Consider the following 22,786-nt stretch of genomic DNA (forward strand, 5'->3'; position numbering starts at 1 on the left):
TTAAATATAAAAGATTAAACTCTAACGGGGTGAATTGTTTGAGCTGTAAGTTTAAGCTGATATTTGGAAATGGATTCTCTCACGTGTAATTTAACATGACGTGGAAGGATCTTAATCATTAATAATTAAATCAACGGTGATGATTGTGTAACTTTCTATTATTATATTTTTTCTCTCTTATCACCATTAACTCACTCATATATGATTATGATTATCCCACATGATATGATCATGTTAATTAGCACATGAGAGGATGATATTTTGAGAAGACAACTAACTACGAGGTGGTTTTAAAAAATTTACCCAAAAAAAAAATTATGAGGTTGTGTGACAAAGGCCAGGCTCAAAGGGCTTGGGGCTGGTGGCCTGTTTTCTTAACCCAAAAAATGGGGCAAGGGTTGGACAGGTGAGGAAGGCCCAGCCCATATTGAGCGACGTTATAGATAGACGTGGTCAATTGAGGGTGAGGGGTCACCTAGCCGTTGGGTAATGGCTACCGAACACGATTACGTGCCCTTTTGGTGGTGGAAAGCTTTGGATTCTTTTTCTTAACGGTAAGCAACCCTCCAAACAACAAACAAAACAGAACACACCACACAACACCACACCCAATTCTTAACGTTACCGAACTAAGTGTGACTGTGACCCTTTGCCTAAGCTTGCTCCCTACTCCCTTGTATCAGAATATTTCGTCTCTCCCATTCTCCATTTATATAATTTTCCAAACCAAGCTTCAACACCCTCCAACCAAACACCCCCTCGAAACCTTGCATTCCAACTGTTACAAAATAAAAAAAAATACAAATGCCCGTCGCCACGAAGCTTCAGACTTATGCTAAACCGGCTTCTGAACCGAGAGCCGTTTTAAAACCGGCCGGAAACAGAGTTACCGTTTCCGAAGACCCGAAACGGAAGAAGGAGAACCTGAAGAATTCGCAGCGCCCAAGAATGCAGGTAACGGAAATCCCTGACTCCGTTGTACGAAGTAATGTGTCTCTGGACAGCACATGCTCTTCGCATTCCTCTTCCAGCAACTCATCAGCCAAAAAGGTCAACTCGACCGTGAAACGTAACGGGTTTAAGCCGGCAAGGGTTGTGCCGCATGCCGTCGATGTAACTGCTTTGTCTCCAACTCCCAAGGCCTCATCACCGCCCAAGAGGTGTGATTGGATCACACCAAATTCTGGTAAGTGTGCCTGCAACGTTCATTTTTTTATTTTTTTTTGGGTGAAAGTGAACTATTTATATTTATTTATTGTGATTATAAACAATAAATGTTTGACAATTGATACCATGCTCGTGAAAAAACCGGATAGCGTACCAACTTTCTTCTTCGCTTTCTATGGTGACTATGTTCTAAAATGGGTTTTATTTTGTAATTGTTATATGTTATTTATTTACTATGTACCCAAAAAAAAAAAATTTGTAAAATTCGAACTACCTTTATTTCTTCTATGCCTGGACAGTGATGACCTGGATTAAATTAATTGCCAATATTTGAATGATAATAATCATAGTTCTTTCATCTTACCAAGGAATAAATCTTTGGTACTACTTAGATTCAGTGCATTTCATCAATGAGAGCAGTACACATCAGAGGAAAAGAAAATATTTGTCAGATAAAAAAAATATTTAAATGACATGTAATATTTTCATTGATGGGATGCACTGAATCTTTGGTACAACAATGATACTAAATATTTATTCCTTCTGAACCAAGCGTCATCATAAAGAGTGTCTAGAGCAATAATAATAGCGCAGGGCCTTCCATGGCAACTATCCGTGGTGTTGGTTCTGTTGGGTTGGCGGGCCCCAACGGTTTCTTTAAAGTGTTGCCTTCAGCTTTCTAGCTCTATCCATGCTTTTATGTATCAAGTTAAGAAAGGCAGTGGAAATGGAATCATTGATCATAATGGAAAATGAGTAGTTAGTTAGCTTGCATCCTTTTGGTCTGTGACTGACTTCCCATTCATATGCTTTCTGTATAGCTAAAAAATTCTTGGGTCATTGAAAGACCTATAAAAGTATACATAGTTTGGTTTTGCTTTCAAAGAGTAAGAGAGTATCTCCGGTAACGATTTTACAATACATAATAAAACACTTGGAACAAGTTTGGGTATCTCCCTCTTTCCCTCTTTAATTTTACAAACCATTTTGCCTTTTTTTGTGTTTGTATCTATTTCTGTGATATTCTAAATTTCTAATGTTGCAATATAGTCTCTTTGTTTATGGAATTGGGAACTTCTTTTTTGGTTTAACAGTGTGCATATTACCCCCATGATAGAATTGCCTTACTAAGAAATGTTATTTGATTCTTAACAGATCCTCTTTATACTGCTTTCCATGATGAGGAATGGGGTGTTCCAGTCTATGATGATAAAAAGCTTTTTGAGCTTCTAGTCTTTTCACAAGCATTAGCAGAACACAGTTGGCCAGCGATTCTTAACCAGAGAGACATATTCAGGCATATCTATCTCTGGATCTACTAATTTTTTAAACCCTGAAACTTTTCATGTTAGCTGACACTCGTTATTTGATATATGTGATATAGGAAGTTTTTCGAAAATTTTGACCCATCGTCAATTGCACATTTTACTGAGAAGAAGTTGCAAACACCGAAAATAAATGGCAACTCGTTGTTATCAGAACCAAAGCTCCGTGCCATTTTGGAAAATGCTAAACAATTACTTAAGGTAACTCAAAAGTTAGTGCTGTGTTTCAAGCAAATATGTTAGAATTTCTTTATGAGTTATGATTTGAAAAATAGGAAAGTCGTCGTCAAAAATGGTCAAAATAAATGCATCCCAAAATCACATGGCCTTTCACGTATCATTTTACAGGTTCAGCAGGAGTTTGGTTCATTCAGCAATTATTGCTGGAGATTTGTTAACCACAAGCCAATAAGAAATGAATTTCGATATGGTCGTCAAGTGCCTGCGAAGACCCCAAAAGCAGAACTCATTAGCAAGGACATGATGCGCAGAGGTTTCCAATGTGTGGGACCGACGGTAGTTTACTCGTTCATGCAAGTAGCCGGGCTCGTTAATGATCACCTATTAACATGCTTCAGATACCAGGAATGCCATGTGACAACCAAAAACGAATTTAAGACTGAGTCGGTTAAGGAGGAAAAAGTAGAAAATGAAACTTTGAAGTAGACACAGATTCAATGACTGAAGGTGTAGTTTAATTGGAAGAGACGTTGCAAGACGTGGGGTCGATTATCTTTTCCTATTATTGAATACTATAATTTTATTCCTTCTAAATCCGTCTCTGTGTGTGTGTGTGTGCTGACTCCAATTAGTTTGGCTTAATGGCGCGATTGATGTTGATGTTGTTAATCTGTTTGTGTGTCACCTAATCTTACCAGAAAATTATAGACCTCACCTTGTTCTTTGACAGAAGGTGCATCTCTATTTTAGGTATGGGCATTTCTTTTAGGATACTTGCTGATAAGTTGCTGTTCTAGTCTGTTTTTTCTGTTCTGTAATAAATTTCCAACTTTATAAAATGGAATCCCGTACAATTGATAATGCTTCCATGTCCCACTATTTTTATTTTTATTTTATCTTCCACTTTTTTGGAAGATTGGTATCCTAATTTCGTATAGTTCATAACCTATTCGATGAGATGGAAGTTCTGTTAGAATTGAAGCAAAATATCAAATGGGATGGGATTGGTTCAAGTGATATGATATTCTGGGTTCAAACAGAATTGTCTTCGTGAAAGATACTTGTAATTTATAAAAAATAATAATAATTGAAGCCTGTGTTTGCGTCCTTCCTTGCCTCGCATTATTTTCTAGCATGCCCAACGTGGTTTTCCTCAACCAATTTTCTATCCTCTCCACACTCCCTTCACAGGCCGAATTAGACTACCATAGAATCCAAGAGGCGATTAGGGGTTACCTGCCGTACTTATATAAAAATTCTATTCAGAAACTGGGATTTGTGATTCTCACGCACCAAATCTAACTGGAAACCACAAATTCAGACGGGATCCGATTGCACTGTTTTGCTAAACAGAAATTCCTAAACATTTTAAATTGGACTAGTTAGCATCGGTAGTACGCATGTTATATACCAACTCTTGTTAAATATTAAAAGAAAGGAAAGAAAAAGAAAATCGAAGAAAGCACAAGTGAATGGAAGGGATTCAAATAACAACTCTTGTTCTATTTGTTTCGATATTTAAAATCCTTTATAATTGAAAGGAAAATGATATGTTAAAAAGAGTGAATAAACTGATGATCAAGTTTTGGATATAATTTTGATCATAAAATGCTTGTGCCAACACAGCCGAATGATGTAATTGTTAAATCGAGCTTTAACCCCAAGTTGAATGAACATCCTAGAAGGAAAAACAATCTTTGGGTCTCAGTCTCACATAGCCCGCATGAAGCAATTTTGTTAGCTGCCTAATTAGGCGTCTTCCCACTTCCAAGTGTGAGCTCCAAATCATCCAATCCCACTTCATGAATCCTTTCCCCAACCCAAGCCTTCACCGGTTCCCCAAAGTGTGCCTCTGAATTTCTCATGGGTTGGATTCTGTTATCAGGCAAGTTGTGCTGCTGACTCACAGGTTTCATAAAATTCAAAGTTGGAGAGATTGGCATGGCAGATGCAGAAGGTGCAAATGCTTGGAAGTTCAACCACTGGCCAGACTCAACGGTGGAAGTGTCAGACTCATCACATTCAGGTATAGTGGGTGGGGTATAAAGGTGACGGTGTGTTGGGCTAGCAGGGGCAGAAGCTGCAAAGAAAGGGTGATTGAAGGAAGCCATGGATGATGCTTTGGCAATTGAGTCCCATGTGGGAATTGGTTTAGGATTCCTCGATGTTGGCGATGAGAGAGGTGGGGTTACAGGAGCGCTGTTTGATATTCTCAGTGGACGGAGAGAAGCAGGGAAGACATTTCGAATGTATGGAATGAGATTTGAAGCATTGTTGTTGGCATCCAAACGAGAAGGACTTGGGAAAGAGGAGGAGGAAGGGCTAACTTGGTAGGAAGGAATTGGGCTGGGAAAAGATGATGAAAGAGGACTTGGATTTTGTGAAGAGAAAGGGGTGTTCCTGGTGGAGGTGCCTGCAGCATCAACTTGGGGTGCTCCCCTGCATCCCTATTAATCACAAACAATCATCAACATCCATAGCCCAAAACAGATTAGTAAATAAATGAGATAAAATAATAATATGGCAATTTTGTTCAACTAGAACAGCAAAGCTTGATTCTTTTTTCCATAGGTGGTTATTTTGTTAGAAAGTAAAAGAATTACCTTCCTGATTCCAATGTTTTATAATAGGATATTTACCTAATTGGACTAAATATTAAATAACAACAAATTCTTCTCCCTGCTGTCCTTAGCTTCTTTCTCTCTCTCTCTCTCATGCACAAGAGACACAGAATAGATAAATAATACAAGAAATGGACTAATTAATGAGGAGCATTGAAAGCACAGATTCATTCGACTAAGAAACTAAAAAAAGTTGACGAGTTCGATCCAATGAAAAAACGAGGCAATTATGGACAGATTTGAATCAAACAGTAAAAAAAGATATGCAAAATCGGAAAACGAGATCGCCATAACCAATGAACAAACAGTACAAGTAAAACCTTGCGATAGGTGGTGCCGTCTTCTTCGACGGTCCAACCAGCTTCGGCACAGAGAGCCTTCAAAACCTCGTTATTGTCACAGTGTTTTGGCAAATTGTAGTTACCCTGAGCTCTAAGGCCAGAGTATATCTTGGCTGCTATGGCTCTCCTACGCCTCTCTCTCCTCCTGTTGTTCTCTCTCTCCCTCCACGATGGCTTCCTCCGATTTGTTCCCGCCGACGTTGCTCCGTCCGAAGTCATTTCTCAGTTCAATTCCACCACCACCAATCTTGTTGACTGGACAGAGTAAATGAACTCACGAGGAATGAATGTGCTTCCCCCCCCTTCTTCGCTGGATGTTTGTTTTAGTTGTAGAACAATCTCTCCCTGTTTAATTTAACAATACATCAGAGCTAGTTTTACGGTTATTATACCATGTGTGAAAGCCCACCACATCTCCCTGAGGCCCTGCATCATCAAATCAAATACCGTTCAAAGAAATAACGGGCGTGATTAATGAAGGAGACGCGAGTGTGTTGCAGTGAGTGGCATTTGCCGCGTGGATGCCTATTGCATATCATGTGGACTGCCTCCTGATCACCTAATTATTAGTGTGGTGGGGCCCACACAACGGTTCGGCTCCGCTCGGCTCTAGCTCAGGTTCAGAGAGAGAGAAGAGAAATGAAAGCGTTTCCAAGTGCGTTTGGATGGATCCAAACATGAATTCAAGAGCTACGATTTTCGACGGTGGAATATGCCAAAACGCTTTTGCTTTGCCTTTTGTTTGTTTGGAACTTTTTCTTTTTCCAGCTTCTCTTTAATCTTTAATGGGTCAAACATTCAAGCTCCGAAGCATAGTTACTGCGTTACATACAAATTGAATACACACACCAGGTTTCACGTTTTATATCATTCAGGCCACAAAGCATTGTGGGGAGACCCGACTCGGGCTCCGCGTGATGGAGTTTGGCATCAGGCATGAATATGATGATGTGGTTGATGTCCACCACATCCACAAAGGCATTGTTCAATTATTTATTTATGTTTTCTTTTTACTTGTCATATATTTCCTTTTTCAGATCTCGTAATTTTATCATATAAATAAAGGTGTTTGATTTTATCACATTGCATGTGAATTGAATTCTCATGTTGAGACTCAACTAATGGTAGATTTCATATTTATTAAAAAAAAAAAAAATTACACGCAAATCGAAGATTATAACATAAAAATTAAATTCTCATAGAACATGAGAAAATATTTTTCCATCGACCAAAAAAAACCAACGGTTGTATGATATCAGAACAAATACATTTTTCACAAAACTTGTCTGTGAACATGCTATGTCCCCAACCCAACCCCCTAAAAAAATAGTGAACTTTGGTTTGGTAACATCTGTCCATAATTAGAATGAATGGGGTATGCATAAAATGTGTGAATTTTATTTAATTAGTTTTTAATGGGGTCATTTAAATAATTGTTTTGAAGATTATATTATATCAAAACTCACTTGAATTGTTCGGACAAATTCTTTAAAAGTAAGAAGTAACTACGAAACAAAAATTATGAATCTTTGTGCAGATAGAGAATGTAACATGTAAAATTTAATTTTAAATGGAATTATATATTCTTAGCGAAAATGTTGAAGTTATATAAATAATATTCACTGTATACGAATTTTAATATTTTATTATTTTATAATGCTAAATTTACCTAGATTATTTTTGTCAATATTTACGCACAATTAAAATTTTCCATTCATTATTAGTTTTCTTTTTCATTTTTAAAAGTGATTTACATGATATTATTATACCTTAGAAATGTAGATAATGGTGAGAACCAACTAGAAACACATGATAATGGATTCCAAAAAGGATGACGAGCAACTACAAGATTGCAAATTCTACAAAAGATTTTACAATTTTACATTAAACTATACTTAAGATTAAGAACTGGGCTTCGGGCTTTCTGTAATCATCCTTGGCACCAGGTGTTGTCTAAAACTAGTTACAAGAGTGTAGAAGCTGATCGCTTTCTAGTGGTGGAACTACGAATTCTGAAATTCCACAGTGACTCCACAGAAAACGCAATATTTGTGTGTAAAAAACAAAATAATGTTTTCTCAAACTTGGAGCATAAAAAGTAAGGGGAAAACTAACATAATGTAACATGATATAACAATTTTTATCTACTCATCTATTGGTTTTCGCACCAACATTTTTTATTTTTTGTTTTTATTATGGGTTTTATAAGAGTTATGTTGTAAGAAAAATGATTGTGTAATGTTATAGAGATTCGTTTTGCGTGCCTTAATTTTTTATTTATTTTTTTGTTTTAAAAAGTGTGGGCCTCACAAAATGTTGTGAGTGTAGAAAAGTTTGTTGAATTATGTTAAAGGATAAAACGAAAACCGTTTTATTATATGAATGGGACTCACAAGATTTTTGTTTGAGTAAGAAAAATGCTTTAGACTATGTTACATGATAATAGCTTTACCCAAAAGTAATACTTAGAAAGAATAAATGCTAATTCAATAACCACAGCCACCGAGGAAATAAGGTCTCCCGACATACCCACTAGACATTACTTGCTTTTGTCATATTTGCTGCTAACTTCTAAGGATTGTCCTTCAGTACTTTAGCCGCTTCTGAATTCAGATGATCCTCATATAATTGGGTTGCTGCACACAGCCAATTAAAGTTCCGTGAATAAGCCAACTTGGCAGGATAATATTGAGGACACTAAACCGAAAGACAGCATAAAAATACTAAGGCAGAGATTTTCTTCCAATTGGATTTAAGACAGCATAAAAAATATGACAAATTGAAAATAATAAGGTAAAATGCTTTCTCGAATTATAAGCGGACAGAAAAAATAAATTTACATCATAATTGCATTACAGGGGTTTGCTGCCTCGTGAGGATAAGCCGGGGGAACTTTGGAATGAGAAGAGGAACTTGACACCCCCAGAAACCATTAATAAAACGCAGCATAGAACATATTAGGAAGCTTAGCGTGGCATGTGTTTGTGACACAAGACCCAACTGAAATGAATATGATATTGAAGCAAATAAAAAAATCAAGTGACAGAAAACATGAGGGCTATTACGGTTATTTTTATTATTTTATGAATTGTTGGGTTATTTAAGCAATGGATGATTATTTTTCTTATTTTGTTATTTGAGACTATAGAAAAACAGTTGAAAAAACTACAAGATGCAGTTTAGGCACTCTCCATTCATTTGAAGGAGATGTTCACTAAATTCTTTAATCGGCTAGATTTTAATATCAACCACTAAACTCTCTTATTTTCATTATTCTCATATTTCATTAGTGAAACTTCCATACCTAAATATTTTTCTCTTTCTCTGACTCCACTAGACGAGTAACCTTTGACACTATTATTGCTATTAAAAATTAAAATGCAATCAAAGTGTCTCAATTAAACAAGGCTACTAATATTGAATAAAAATCTAACGTTAGTAGGTATTACTTTTATGGTTAGCTTATATTATCTATTTAAACCTTAAAATATTAGAATAAAAATGATGAGATAGGAAGAAATATTGCGTGCACTTATTTGTGTGCTTGAGACAGAATTCTTTCAATTGAACTCAAATTTCCTATTTTCATCCAAAATAGGTTATATGCAACATAGGCACGCAGAAGATAAACAGACTTTTGCAAAATGACTATTTTCTTCTAAAATAAGTACAAGTAACATAGGCACGCAAAAGATAAACAGATTTTTGCAAATCATTATTTACTAAAAGCATTAGCAAATCGTAAGGTGTAGCTTAGTTGGTAAGTTGACTACAAGTCAAAGATTGGGCTCTAATGGCTGATGAAGTCATGGATTTAATTCTTAGGCTAGGACTTTGGGGCCGGTCATAAAAATCTCCTCTCTCCCAACCTGAGTTCACTAAAAAAAAAGAAAAAAGCAGCAGCACCCTTCCTCAGGTTGAATGGTTATCGCAGACTTAATAGTAATCCTTCTTTAATCAAATATGTAACACGTCAAATACTGAATCTTTACCTACATAAGCACGAAACCTCAAACATCTAAGAGTGCTACCATTCCACACGGACCACACCTTTAGAAAATATACCCCTAGTGACCAGAATCAAAGGAAGAGACAGGGAAACAAAATGCCGAAAAGGAAATATACCAAAGAACTAGGACCATGAAGCATGGGATAGAAAATAAATTTGGACCTTTTCTCGAATTGTGCGTGCACAGGGTCCATGCTAATCTATCAATATTCTTTGTATCGTTCTAACCTTAACAGATGTCTCCAAAGGGACAATAGTTGCTGTTGAAAACTTTTTTATAAACAATCTTATTGTGATGATTCTAGCCTGTGGAGGCCCAGTGGCAGTTAGATACCATCCAATCCAATGACTGACTGAAGCAATGCTGAACATACACAAGTCCTGCTCAGCCTCTACCGAAAGCGAATATGAAACATCTCTCAAACGGTTGGAGAGCAAACCCAGATCTTCACCCAAAGCGGACCAAAGAAAGATATGAATATTTTAAAGTGTTTTTATATGTTTATCATTTATTTATTACTATTGTATTTTATTTTATATAACTCTCTTTTTTCGAAAGGAAACTAAAATGCTTCCGGTTTGTCATTTTATATTTAAAAAATATAAACCATTTTTGCCATAAAACTTTTCACAGACATTAGCTTTTCGGAAAAGTGTTTGTCATTTTAAATGACAGAAAGTTATGTCATTTTAAGAGAGATACAGACACAGAAAATTTTAATTTTAAATTAAAAAAAACCACCCACTTTTTTCCTCCCATGATTTTCGTTTTTCTATGTTTATCTCTCTCCTAAAATGACATAACTTATGTCATTTAAAATGATAAATACCAAATCACTAGCTTTTTGTAAGAACTCATAAAATGATAATACAAATTTGATCTAAATATGGAAATGATGTGAAAAATATACGCATGTTTCTGCCAAATCATCTTCACAATCAAACACGAATACCCACCATTGAGGGTTTTCTTGAGGTAGTGTTTGGTTGAAGGATTATTTTGGGATTGATAGGAAAGTGTAAGTGGATATTGGAGAATACCACGTTTGGTTCAGGTTTTTTCAAAAAAATACTAGGCAAATGGGATAGATGGGGAAATGACTTTTGTGTTGATTTTTGGATGAAATTCACTGTTACAGAATACCACTTGAGATGTGGTATTTTGAGATAAGTGGGGAAGTGAAAAAACAGGTGCGAAGTTTCTCCCGAACATAGATTTTGCAAATTTAAATAAATTTTCCTGGTAATATTTTGGTAAACCAAACAACTTTTTTTACATTTTCCTACCAAACTCATTTTCCAACCATTTCCCTAGTAATTACATTTCCCTAGTATTTAAAAAATTTCTCCTCAACCAAACATCCCCTGAGTATTTTTCAGGAATCTCCGTGATCACATTATCATCCTTCACAAGTATAAAATTTTGATTGGTTATCAACATTTTTCACCTATACGATGGTTCCCCAACCAAATAATAATGATATTAATAAGGTTTCAACCTCTTGAAAAGTTAATGTGACAGTGAAGAGGCAATCATATCAATAAAGATTAAAGAATAGCAAGGGGTATAACCAATCCCAAATTTCCTCACATATAAATCCCGTCCTTAAGAAGAACTATGTAGGAAACTCGAAAATTGTAAATAATACATCAGCAAAAGGTAGTACAACTAATTTTTTATGCATATAATAAAAAAAAAATTATATACCTACATCAATAATGTTTTACTTTTCACAATTATAACGTCGTATCACTCTAGTCTAACGGATAGATATGACTTAATTGGTCGGATTGGTTGAATTGGGAATTGAATCATTAACTAGTTTGGGAAGGGGAGTGATATATTAATTACTAAGTCAAATTATTTTCATCATCATATTATTTTTATTTAAATTTTTATACAAATTTAGTTTATAGAATTTAATTAGCGACCCACTAATTAAATTAGTAATCTATTAACTCGATATCTTAACCAAGTCCATGATTGATTCTAATTTAATAACATTGATTTTAGTGTCATTCTTACAAATTTACAATTAAACATTTTATAACAAGATGACGAGTGTTTAGATTTACCAGCCATTCCTTGACCATGAGACCGCTAAAATAACTCGCGAAAAGTCAAATAATGGGGCGAGTTAGGCTACTTTGTTAATGAGTTAGTTTTTGCCTTTATTTTATTAAAAGTGGGGCCTGTCAAGTTTGGTTATTTTAAAAAATGATAGCAATAATAATAGGGATTTGCATTCATCATTTAATATGATCACAAAAAATTTTCTCCACACACAATATTTTGTGGGACTCACATGTTTTGAAGGAAAAAAATCACGGCACGTAAAACGAATCTCTATAACATAACACAATCATTTATAGCTTTTTCACCCTTTTGACCCTCATTAATTATTTAATAATTATTTTGCCCCTTATTGCAAACTATCTACCAATCTGCTTCTCTTTAATCGATTAAATGGTCAAATGAAGATTTAATCGATTAAATCTTCAACTTAATTGATTAAATCTTCCTCTTTATCAGAAGAACAACCTTGTGTATGAGAAATTTAATCGATTAAATAGGGAGATTTAATCTATTTTGACTATTTAATCGATTAAATTTTTGGCTTAATCAATTAAAGAGGAGCAAATTGGTACATAGTTCTGAATAAAGGACAAAATGATTACTAAATAATTAATAAGGAGAAAAGGGTGAAAAAACCATCATTTTTCCTATGACACAACTCTTATAAAACCCATAACAATAACAATAAAAGATAAAATTTGGTGAATACCAAGAGTCAGAAGAAAAAATAATAAAATATTATGCCTACTTTATTTTATTATTACTTTATATGTTTATTTCCAATATTGTTAAATTATAAACTTAATTGAACTTTACTCTTTTTTTTCTCTCCTTCCTAAATTATGGTCTAATGGGATTGAGAAAAAGTATATAAAGGAGGCAGATATAATATTATATATGAATAAAAATGTACATATATAACAAAACGATGATAGTTCAGTAGGCATATGAGAGCTAAGCATGTAGGGATGAGAGTAGGGCACACAAAATGAGCTCGACTCGGTGGGCCGACCCGCCCGACCTGTGAAATAGGGAGGGGCAGGCCGAGTTTTTCAGCCCCCTCTCAAAAGCGGGGCGATGCGCCCACTTTGTCACCTTTAGACGAGAGCATGAGTTCGATCCTCCACAGTATCATTTTTGGGAGAGGTTTAAAGCCTTAATATTGGACCTTCTCTGAATATGATTGTTTATCGTTGAGGATACATGTGATTTATCTATTCTTAAAAAAATTATAAAAACAATAAAATAATACATTAAGCACTAAAATTAGTTCCAAAACCAATACTAAGTACATGTTTGACACATTTTTTTCCAGTTAAAAGCTACTGTTAAGTTTAGTTTAAAAAAATACTTAAAAACTTTTTGATAATTATGTAAAGTTATTGTCACGTTTTTTGGATGAAGAGATATGAAACGATTTGTTACTAGAGTAAATGATAAAATCTAAAAATAAAAATTTAGAATAGGGATAAAATTGGAAAATAATTATGAGAACTCCAAAAAATTGGCATACATATTAAAAAAAGCTTCTCCTCGATGCTTTTATCTTTTTCTATTTTCTTCATTTTTAAAAAAAATTATCCTATAATAAGAGTTTTTGTAAAATTATGTTTGACTAATCTTCTGTTTATAAAGAGAATAACAACTAAAAATAAGAGCTCCATGTTATACTAAAAATAAAATAAAATAAGAGCCCCAAGTCATTAGAATTGGTCTAGTGATAAGAGATTTAGGTAAGTTCAATTAGATTATTTGTTCAATTTCCACCATTATATATATATATATATATATATATATATATATAAAAGCTTCCAAATATGCACTAGGTACTAATTAGTAAGACCAAAAAATATAAGAACTTCATGCAACAATACAGTTGCCCAAAGGAGCTACAATTATTATTTAGACAGATAAAAGTTCCTCCGTAAACTCAACGTGTGATCGCCAAATTTTTGTCATGACAATGCACTACGAGAATCAAGAAATGTTCCTTATAAGGTGATATATATGATCATGATAAGCCACCAAAACAAATGTCACAACAAACGAATTGATGTACCCCAGAATTTTGTTTCACGTGTGACGTACCATTAGACACGCCAACCAACTTAGCGAGGAGACACATGCTGCAACAGAAAAATTCAAAAAGATTTCATTTTCCTCACCCGATTCTACTCAATTGTTATGCCAACCAACAAGTCAACTAATACATAACAGATTTAACAAATATCTAATTATGAAAATGACTGGCTCAACCACATGCGAAGAATCAGCTCATGCATGAAATCCCAAACCTCAATTTCTAAGAAAACCGCTCAGACCAACGATTTTCTTTGAAGGCAATATGTAAAGACCGATCGGAAACATACTCACAAGGTAGAGAATGTCGGTTATGGACTATCCAATCAGTATCCTAAATAGATACATATTAAATTATTGTAGACCGGATGAAGCTTCCATATATATTGGCGGTCTAACTTTGCAGACTTCCAAGATGAGGACTTTTGTTATGGACCAGTCACATTGACCTAGTCCAATGCATCGACTATATTGGTTTAGTGACTGTTTGGATCCTCTTATTTTTAAGCTAGAAGCTACTTATAAGCATAAGCTAGGTCAAACAGGTTTTGGGGAAAGCTCTTATAACGAAAAACTCTTTTTTTATAATGAAGAAAAAAGCTGAAAACTAAAAGCTCATAGGAGGAGCTTTTTTTAAGCTCTTATCTGTTTTTCTTGAATTGTGTGCTTTTTTTTTAAATGAAGAGTGATAAAGATAAAAAGAGATAATTTTCTTGAAATATGTGTTTTTAAGTAATTTTTAAACTAAATTTTTTATGTAATTTCCAAACAGCTTTTAACTTCTTTTGTTAAGCTCTTTTTTTAAGCTTTAGCTTATAAGTAGCTTCCAGCTTAAAATAAGAGGATCCAAACAAGCTCTTATACAAGGGTTTACTATCTTGGTCTTTAAATTGAGATTTTTGTTGTTGTTGTTGGTTTTTCAAGATATCCTCCAACTGACAGCCACAAATTAATCCTTTCGAGACGGCAGATCACATTAAGTAGGTAAATCTCTCTCAACAAAATCTTTTCCATACACAGCCAAGAATCGAACGAACACCTGTCATGTTTAATGAACCCAGCTATTTACCAATTGTGCTAGCTTTGTTGGTTTAAATTGAGATTTTTAGATCCCTAGATGATCTCACTCCCATATGCTTAAGATGAGTGTGTTTGCCTCACAAATAATGGTGCCCACTGAGTCAAAATGATTATGACTTATTTTATCATTGAAGAATCTTCTACGCCGTAAATACTCGACACCTTATGCACATTGATCAGAGTTGTTACTCTTTTGAAATATATCCCCCCTCTTCATTGTCAGCCTTCACCCGATTCACGGTGATTCTTGACTGAGTTTCGGTCTATACCTTTGTTATATTGAAATACTACGCCCATGGAATAATACAACCTTAATTCACCACACAAACAGTTCAAGTGGATTGGTCAAAAGTTCCTAAAGACTTCACTATTAGGATGAGTAAAGGAAAAAAAAAATTGATGTAATTAATGAAAAAAATTTATTTATTTATTTTTAAAAAATTGACGAATGGTTAAGAGGACTTGGGACCAAGGGTTTTTGGAGAGAATGACCTCAGGCCGATAAAAGGGTGCTCCAAAAAAGAACCTATTTAGCTAAATAAAACTAATCTCTCGGTACGTAAAAGTTAACAAACTATTAAAATATGAGAAAAATATTTATCTTTTTAAACGACACAATTTATATCCTTTCACTCTCATAAAGAAGTGAAACCCACATTTTTATTTTTTTGGTCAACTCTCTTTCCTCATTTATCTATCTCTTTCTCTTTCTTAAAATGACACAACTTTACATCCTTTAAAATGACACACACTTTACCCTTAAAATATATAGAGTTAAAGGTTCTCTATTTAGGCTCCATGCATTAAATGGCAACTTGAATAATGCACCTTGTTGAAGATCACCCCATACTTGGTAATGAGATAGGATGACTTTCAAGTAAAAAAAGAAAAAGAAAAAAAGGAGAGCCATAAAATAAAAAGTAGTGGAGGTCTGTTTGAGAAAAGCCGGATTAGGCTGAAGGTTAATTTTCTCCCAAGTTCTGGTGTCACTAAACCAAGTCTTATGATTGAAACTCATTATCTTTCAATGTTTTCACTCTCATGGTACGTTTTGGAGGAATGAATATACTTACATTGAATGTTGATTTGAATTGAGAAGATAGTTGTTTGGGGTAACTTAAATCCTAGTGTTGTTTGAAATGGTTGTTTTTATTTTTAGAGGATGTAAAATAATGACGTGTTGAATTGCTCGATGACTTCCAAAAATACTAAGGAGGTGTTTGGTAGAGGTGTAATTTTTTTTGTTTCTAGGAATCACGATTATGAGTAATATGTTGGGAAAGTGAATTTTTCAAAAATATTAACAAAAAACTATTTGATAAACCAAAATATTCCCAGGAATGCTGACTTAAGTTTCTTGATTCTATATTTGGTTGATTGTCAATGATACTTGAGAATATGAGCTGATTTTAGAATATTAACCTTTGATGAATTTTGGAACAAAAAATCTGATATGCCACAAAAGGGTCAAAATGCAGGGTTAGGGTCATTGCAGCAAAGCGGCGTGAAGCATAGAGGAACCAAGTAAAAAGGTGTTGTGAAAGGAAAGAGAGGAACCCATGATTTTGTGAAGTAGAGTAAGCTAAGACTTTAACAAGAAAGAGTATTTTAGTCATGAAAATATTAAAGTATGGCTATTTATGTCCTATAAATTATGTAAATACTTTTCAATAGCGGGAATCCAACTGGGTTATTTCATGAAATTCTTATTCACAATTTTAATTTTCAGAAAAAATATAATAATCCTTGTACCAAACGTGGATAACTAGGATTCCCAAGGTGAGTTTTCTAATAATCTAAAATTTATTTCTTTCCAAACGGCCCCAAGAGTTGGAATTTTGATTGTATTGATGTCTGTATAGATCATAAACAAGTTGCACAATTGAGAATTTATGGTTGGTTTTATTAATAGTGAATATGTGGTGCTTGAATTGAAAATATTTGTTGCAAAAATAAATTTGTTAATTGATGAATTGAATGGAAAAATTGAATGCTGGTACCGACAATTGAGGACATGATATTTGCATGAAGTTTATTACTATTTACATGATATTTGTTAATTTTTATTTTTTCCTTGAGGACTGGCAACAATAATGCATAGATAATTTTTGTTCGAGAAATGGTTCATTTTGTTACTATTTCTGCCAATTTCAAGAATATAAATTCTAAATATATATGGAATAGTGTATTTATTTTTATTTTTCATGTCTATCCTACCCTACCTACTCATTTTTAACAACGTTAGATCATAATCTTAACTAACTTTTATTTTTCTCACTCTTTCTGAGATTTTGATCCGATAATATTGAAAATGAGTAAGTAAAATAGGTATAAACAAAGGGATATGATATTGTGACACCCAAGTTATGTTACACCCATGTGACACTCAGTCAATCTCACTGTTAGATCGCTTATGTTGATCCAACGGTTATATTTATTTCCATCTTTGTATGGTCATGATTTTCCAAATTTAAAGTGAAAGCATTAAATATGAGAAATCATAACCATACAAAGATAGAAATAAATATAAAATATTAGATTTGAGAAATCATGACCATACAAAGATGGAAATGAATATAACCGTTGGATCAACATAAGCGATCTAACGGTGAGATTGACTGGGTGTCACATGGGTGTAACATAACTTGAATGTCACGATATCCTATCCCTTCTTAAAATTATAAAATTGTTTTTAAGAACTGAAATCAAACAACCCCTGAGTTCATTTTTTTTTGTTCAACTTTATTATGCCGTTGATCAATATCAGGTAAAGGACCCATCCTCTGAGGATATATCTGTTTTTTTTTTGGATTTTATTCTTTAATAATGAACAAAAGAGAAAAAATAATAATTATTAGTAATTAAATGTTTTAGCTATCTGGTTTTATTCTTATATATGTTTTGGTTCTGTGAGACTGTGACAGTGTTAATTTCCTGTGTTGGATTTGATAGGACAATACCGACGGGAGGTACAACCTTCTGCACAAGTGGGGTCTAATATGAATTTCTGGTGTCTATTTAAGTTTTCCATTCTACGTTACTTTATGGGTTTTACAAGAGTTACGTTGTAGGAAAAGTAATTGTGTAATATTATAGAAATTTGTTTTGCGTGTCATAATTTATTTTTTCTTCAAAAAGTGTGAGTCCCACAAAATATTGTGTGTGTAAAAACGTTTGTTGTGTCATGTTAAATGACAAATGCAAATCCCTTGCTTTATTTGTTCCGTTCTCTCAATTTATAAATAATAAATTGATGGTCTCTCCTTACATTTAATTATATTTATAAAAAAAAGTGAGAATAATTTTTTTACTAAAATAAAGAAAATATAGAAAAAAAAATATAAAAATTAAAGTGTACAAGATATCATTATTATTTTACAAAATGTCCGCTTCCATATTCTCTCTTCTATTTGTTTGATTCATGCTAGAATGATCGAATACTATTTGCTTTCTATTTCTTCATTATAAAAGTGAATGTATGCATAATTGCATTTGCAATTGATCACAAGTTGATATTTCCTGTAATTGAAAGTTGACCGTAAATATCATTGCAGTCCTTCATATTAATAACAGATTATATATTTAGTAAGTAACTCTCTGTGTATAGTAAGTACAATTGCAATGTAGTATTACGTACTTGGGCAGCTGAGTTTTCTCTGGACTGAATTTAGGCCATTGACAACTAAATGTTTAAGTTTACAAAATTACTTCTGGTTAAATTTGGAATCTCAACCTGAAAGGTTTTATAAGATGAAATTCATAATCTTCATCATATAAGGTACTTGAGAAAAAAAATACAAATTGGACATGATATATAATATCTGGTGTGGTGGCTATGATATAGCTCTGGACTCTGGTTGTTTATTGGAAGAGAGAGAGAAGGAAAAAAAAAAAAAAAGGAAGAAAGGAAAAATGAGATAATTGGAAGGAAGTGGAGGATAGTTTGTTTAATAATTAATCTAATAGTTAATAAATAGTGAGGGTATGTCAGTCAAAGTGTGAAGCGGAGTAACTCCTCAAAACCAAATCCGCTAGTGGTATTGTATTGTATGATGTTCATGCCGTAACCTCGGCTCTCTCCAAGCGCATGATTAAAGAGCCCCACCCTCCTCTCACTGACGTGGCATTCATTCATTGGCCCATTCCGTCTCGTCGGGATTCATACCAACACACCAATAAACAATAGCAGTCACTCTCACTCATCCCTTCTCTCTCTATCTGTGTTTTTCTCTCTGCAGAATTTCCCAAATTTCTCCTCTATCCTATCTCCTCTGCTCCTGAAACACGCACATTCATCATCAGCAATGCACGATCTTCCGTACGAATGCAATTTCGATATTTGATTTGAGTAATTTCTTTTCAGCGGCTGAATTGGAAATGCTTGAAACAATGGAAAGTTCCGTCAATGGTGGCTTCTCCCAGTTGCAGAGCTGTGGAGATAGCAGCGAAGAGGAGCTCTCTGTGCTCCCTCGTCATACCAAGGTGGTTGTAACCGGAAATAACCGTACCAAATCGGTGCTCGTTGGTCTTCAAGGTGTGGTTAAGAAGGCCGTTGGTCTAGGAGGGTGGCATTGGCTGGTAAATTTCATTACCTTAATCTAATTTTGGGTTACTAATGAAAGCAAGTGATTCAAACCAATGTCTTATGTCGGTCAATTTTCCTATTTTTTCTGTTTTTATTTCCTCACTCATCCAATCCTGATCAAATTTAATTGCTCTGAAGCCCCTGTTAATTGAAGGTCTCTTATTTTTGAACTAGTCCAAAAGGTTTTAATCTGTTCTAAACCCAAATCATTCGTGCTTATCTTTTAATTTAGATTTTCAAAATCATTTTCAGTTTGAATAGAATTTATTCCTCTGTATAAGTTTTGAGTTATAATTTTGAATCGCTACTTCTGTTATCCATTGCATGTCTTACTTCATTGCTGGATCTGGTGTTTTATGAGGTTCTCTATAAGAATCAGTTGTTTAATGGGTCTTTTGTTTGGTTTTATTCATTCACGGATGTAAATTAAATGATCTTTGCTTTGGTTTTGGTATTGGACCCATAATTGAGTATTTTACGCCCCTTTGGCATTTTTTCCTATTTTAAATAAATCATCTTCACTGGCGGATTTTACTCTAACTGATGGAGATGTTTTGTTTGGGATTGTTGCATGTTCGTTACATGCATTTTTTTCTTTCTTTTTTTATATCATTTTCCAGTGATAATTTACATGCAAGCTCAGATTATACCCCAAAAAATTATGAAATAAATACTCATGATCTTTGTTTCATATGACTAATTATGGTTTATATCCTGAATGCGGAAGTCCTTCATATATAGATTAAGCTTATGTGGATAAGAAGCTAACGTTTATTTTACTTCGATCAGAATCAATGATATTCTTTAAAGCGTTGGTTATAAAATTCTTCATTTTGCCCCCAATTCTCCCTCTCTCTCATTTTTGCCTGTGTATACAAAACTGATTGGTTATACATTTTATATTTTTAACAAATTGCATTGACATCAAGCTTGTCTCGGGTGCTTCCTGTTGGGATATTTGAATTTGAATTCTGAATATTCTATATGAGCTTCGATTCATGAAACTAGGCTGCCAATTGTTTGTAGGCTAGACGATTATTTTACTTTTTTCTTGGTATAAACAAATGCAGGTTCTTACAAATGGTATTGAAGTTAAGCTACAGAGGAATGCTCTCAGTGTGATTGAAGCACCCACCGGTAATGAGGAAGATGATGACCTCGAATTTGAAAATGTGCAGTGGAATGGATCAGATATGGGTGAGTTTACCCTTCACAACTTCTAACTGCCTTGCATGCGAACTGGTACTGATGTTATGTTTTATTTCAAGATCATCTTAATAATGACTAATAAACAAGTTTATCATTTTGTTTTCTCCTGGAATGTAATATACATTTGTGTAATCCCTGCTTGTGTGTGCACCCAGCACTGAAGGTAGGCATATATCGAACAGGATATTTTATTAGTTAATTAATTGTTGTTTTGGAACACACACTCGCTAGTCGGATTTAACGAGTTAGTTTTTTTTTTAATTAATTGTTGTTTTGGCCTCCATGTCCGTGGGTTTAATTAATTGTTGTTTTTTTTAACATTGGATCCGTTGTGTCTTCTCCTTTTGGTTTTGCTATCTCTAAAGTTTTAGTGTTTTACTTTAATTTTTATTGACCCCACCACTATTTCGGATTTTTTTATTCTTTGTTCTATTTCTCAGCATCGGACGACACACAGAAGTCGCACAAATCGAGGCACAGAATGCATAGATCATTGGGATCATCTCACAAGACCATGAGTAGGTCCTTCTCTGGTGATTCACAGTCTAAGGGATCCGTTTCTATGCCTAATGGGTCCACGGTATATCAACTTTACCTTCTTTCTTTTTGTCATGATTTATTTTCCAATCCACCGACATAATAGATGATTTATTCCTTGATAATTTAATTATTGACGTTATTTTTAAATATTTTTGGTAGAAGGTTGACTTGAGCAAACTTGAAATGGCTGCATTGTGGAGATATTGGCGACATTTCAATCTAGTAAATTCCTAAAACTTACTGTTTGGTTAAATCTCCCACGAAAGTTGCTTATGGCCGTGTGTGTGTGTGTGTCAATTTAACTTAATTCTATAATTGATTTGTAGGTGGATGCCATCCCAAACCCATCAAAAGAGCAGCTAGTAGCTGTTGTTCAGAGGCATTTCATGTCGCAGGTACCTAAAAATTAGTGCTTACATATTTGTTTGTCTTTCCAGGAATTATTGAAATATTCTACGGTTTGTAAATGAGATTTTTGTAGGGGTGTACTGCATATCCGGTTCCAATCTCTTACAGAGTAAGCTAATTTATCAGTTCCTGGCAAAGTGATGTGTATATGACACAAGCATGTCACTAAAATCTGCCTAATGGATAAGGCCTCTTACTTTTAAATGTGAATAGTGGTGTATGTGCTCAAGAGATTCCGGATGTTAGATGTAGAACTTAATCAAGTATTTTGCTGTTATTATGATCTGAAATTGTGTTTCTCTCTTGTGAAGCAAATGGACGAGTTGCAGGTCATTGTGGGATTTGTCCAAGCTGCAAAGAGGCTCAAGACTGTGTGCAAATGACATGGAGCGAAGCGACGAAGGATGATGATTATGTTTTTTAAGTTATATTGTCTATGCTAACCGAGATAATGTATGTAATATCCACTTCCCGTCGTATTGTGTAACATATTTATCGTTGAATTGTATCTTTCGGATATAGTAGTAGGCTAGTAGTATGAGGTTATAGAGGTTCTTACTCTCTTGTAGCCACCCAGTTATGTAGATATATATATGTGACCTTGCAGCTGGATCGTTAGGGAAGTCTCCATGGCTTTCTTTTCTTAGCTTGATTCAATGTATTGCTGACATGGGAAGTGGTTTTTTAGAGACCTTAATGTATATATTTTAATTTCTTCCAACTCTGATTCTTCTCAGATGAATTATTGTGTTCTGCTGGTTAGGTGGATCGGTGTCACTGCTAGTCTGCCACACCACCTTAAAGTGAATGAGTTGTTAGTAATCAACTTAGAGGGACCGTTCAAAGACTTCTAGTAGTAGCCTATTTGTTTGTTTGTTTTTTTGGTATTGGTTTTCGAATTAATAGCCTGTTTATTTACTGCATTATTTAAACCAAAATAATTTATGTTCATATTCCTTAGTCGGGGAGCAATTTGTTATGTTTCTTTTGTCAAACTGCTTGTCGGAAAATAGCCATAATTTCTTTTAGTTTAAATTTTTTTTTTTTTAACCTGATACCGGATCGGAAAAGTCCAGTGCATTCGCAAGAAACAGGAAATCAGAATATGAAGAATACTCCCGTTATGCCGTATGCTTCAGTCATTTTGTATAGAAAATGAATAGAC

The 22,786-nt window shown here is 34.2% G+C and overlaps 3 protein-coding genes and 1 non-coding gene across 6 annotated transcripts; 2 read left to right on the top strand and 2 right to left on the bottom strand.

The window, feature by feature from the left end:
* The first annotated feature begins 804 nt into the window (after nucleotides 1-804).
* LOC133313350 (uncharacterized) lies at nucleotides 805-3,349 on the top strand. Its single transcript, XM_061514714.1, has 4 exons — nucleotides 805-1,186; nucleotides 2,323-2,464; nucleotides 2,552-2,693; nucleotides 2,841-3,349. The coding sequence occupies exons 1-4, from the start codon at nucleotides 805-807 to the stop codon at nucleotides 3,156-3,158; spliced, it is 984 nt and encodes a 327-aa protein (XP_061370698.1). The 3' UTR covers nucleotides 3,159-3,349.
* An 815-nt stretch (nucleotides 3,350-4,164) lies between these two features.
* LOC133313318 (protein BRASSINAZOLE-RESISTANT 1) lies at nucleotides 4,165-5,968 on the bottom strand. Its single transcript, XM_061514672.1, has 2 exons — nucleotides 5,614-5,968; nucleotides 4,165-5,119 (listed from the first exon to the last, which is right to left on the bottom strand). The coding sequence occupies exons 1-2, from the start codon at nucleotides 5,851-5,853 to the stop codon at nucleotides 4,418-4,420; spliced, it is 942 nt and encodes a 313-aa protein (XP_061370656.1). The 5' UTR covers nucleotides 5,854-5,968; the 3' UTR covers nucleotides 4,165-4,417.
* Nucleotides 5,969-9,793: 3,825 nt separating this feature from the next.
* On the bottom strand, nucleotides 9,794-9,895 carry LOC133313353 (U6 spliceosomal RNA). Its single transcript, XR_009751809.1, has one exon. It is a non-coding gene; the product is annotated as a U6 spliceosomal RNA (small nuclear RNA).
* A 9,153-nt stretch (nucleotides 9,896-19,048) lies between these two features.
* Nucleotides 19,049-22,333, top strand: LOC133313327 (uncharacterized). 3 transcript variants are annotated; one of them, XM_061514693.1, is made up of 6 exons: nucleotides 19,049-19,457; nucleotides 20,535-20,661; nucleotides 21,099-21,253; nucleotides 21,373-21,435; nucleotides 21,540-21,608; nucleotides 21,933-22,333. In XM_061514693.1, exons 1-6 carry the CDS (start codon nucleotides 19,257-19,259, stop codon nucleotides 22,002-22,004), a joined length of 687 nt encoding a protein of 228 aa, XP_061370677.1. In that variant the 5' UTR covers nucleotides 19,049-19,256; the 3' UTR covers nucleotides 22,005-22,333. The 3 variants fall into 3 exon arrangements, with proteins under 3 accessions (XP_061370677.1, XP_061370676.1, XP_061370675.1); XM_061514692.1 differs by having other exon boundaries at nucleotides 19,050-19,457; nucleotides 21,114-21,253; nucleotides 21,376-21,435; XM_061514691.1 differs by having other exon boundaries at nucleotides 19,051-19,457; nucleotides 21,114-21,253.
* Nucleotides 22,334-22,786: the final 453 nt, after the last annotated feature.

Source organism: Gastrolobium bilobum, unplaced genomic scaffold, assembly GCF_033153095.1.
Source record: "Gastrolobium bilobum isolate Gb01-03AN ecotype WA unplaced genomic scaffold, APGP_CSIRO_Gbil_v1 utg14062, whole genome shotgun sequence".
NCBI classification, from domain to species: domain Eukaryota; kingdom Viridiplantae; phylum Streptophyta; class Magnoliopsida; order Fabales; family Fabaceae; genus Gastrolobium; species Gastrolobium bilobum.

What these genes read in the sequence shown, in the direction of transcription:
- LOC133313318 (XM_061514672.1), bottom strand. Translation starts at nt 5,853, where the DNA reads ATGACTTCGGACGGAGCAACGTCGGCGGGAACAAATCGGAGGAAGCCA. An exon ending in ACGGCACCACCTATCGCAAG is followed by an intron (nt 5,120 to 5,613) that starts GTTTTACTTGTA and finishes TGTGATTAATAG; the next exon opens with GGATGCAGGGGAGCACCCCA.
- LOC133313327 (XM_061514693.1), top strand. Translation starts at nt 19,257, where the DNA reads ATGCTTGAAACAATGGAAAGTTCCGTCAATGGTGGCTTCTCCCAGTTG. An exon ending in CTATGCCTAATGGGTCCACG is followed by an intron (nt 21,254 to 21,372) that starts GTATATCAACTT and finishes TATTTTTGGTAG; the next exon opens with AAGGTTGACTTGAGCAAACT. An exon ending in ATTGGCGACATTTCAATCTA is followed by an intron (nt 21,436 to 21,539) that starts GTAAATTCCTAA and finishes ATTGATTTGTAG; the next exon opens with GTGGATGCCATCCCAAACCC.
- LOC133313350 (XM_061514714.1), top strand. Translation starts at nt 805, where the DNA reads ATGCCCGTCGCCACGAAGCTTCAGACTTATGCTAAACCGGCTTCTGAA. An exon ending in TTGGATCACACCAAATTCTG is followed by an intron (nt 1,187 to 2,322) that starts GTAAGTGTGCCT and finishes GATTCTTAACAG; the next exon opens with ATCCTCTTTATACTGCTTTC. An exon ending in AACCAGAGAGACATATTCAG is followed by an intron (nt 2,465 to 2,551) that starts GCATATCTATCT and finishes TATGTGATATAG; the next exon opens with GAAGTTTTTCGAAAATTTTG.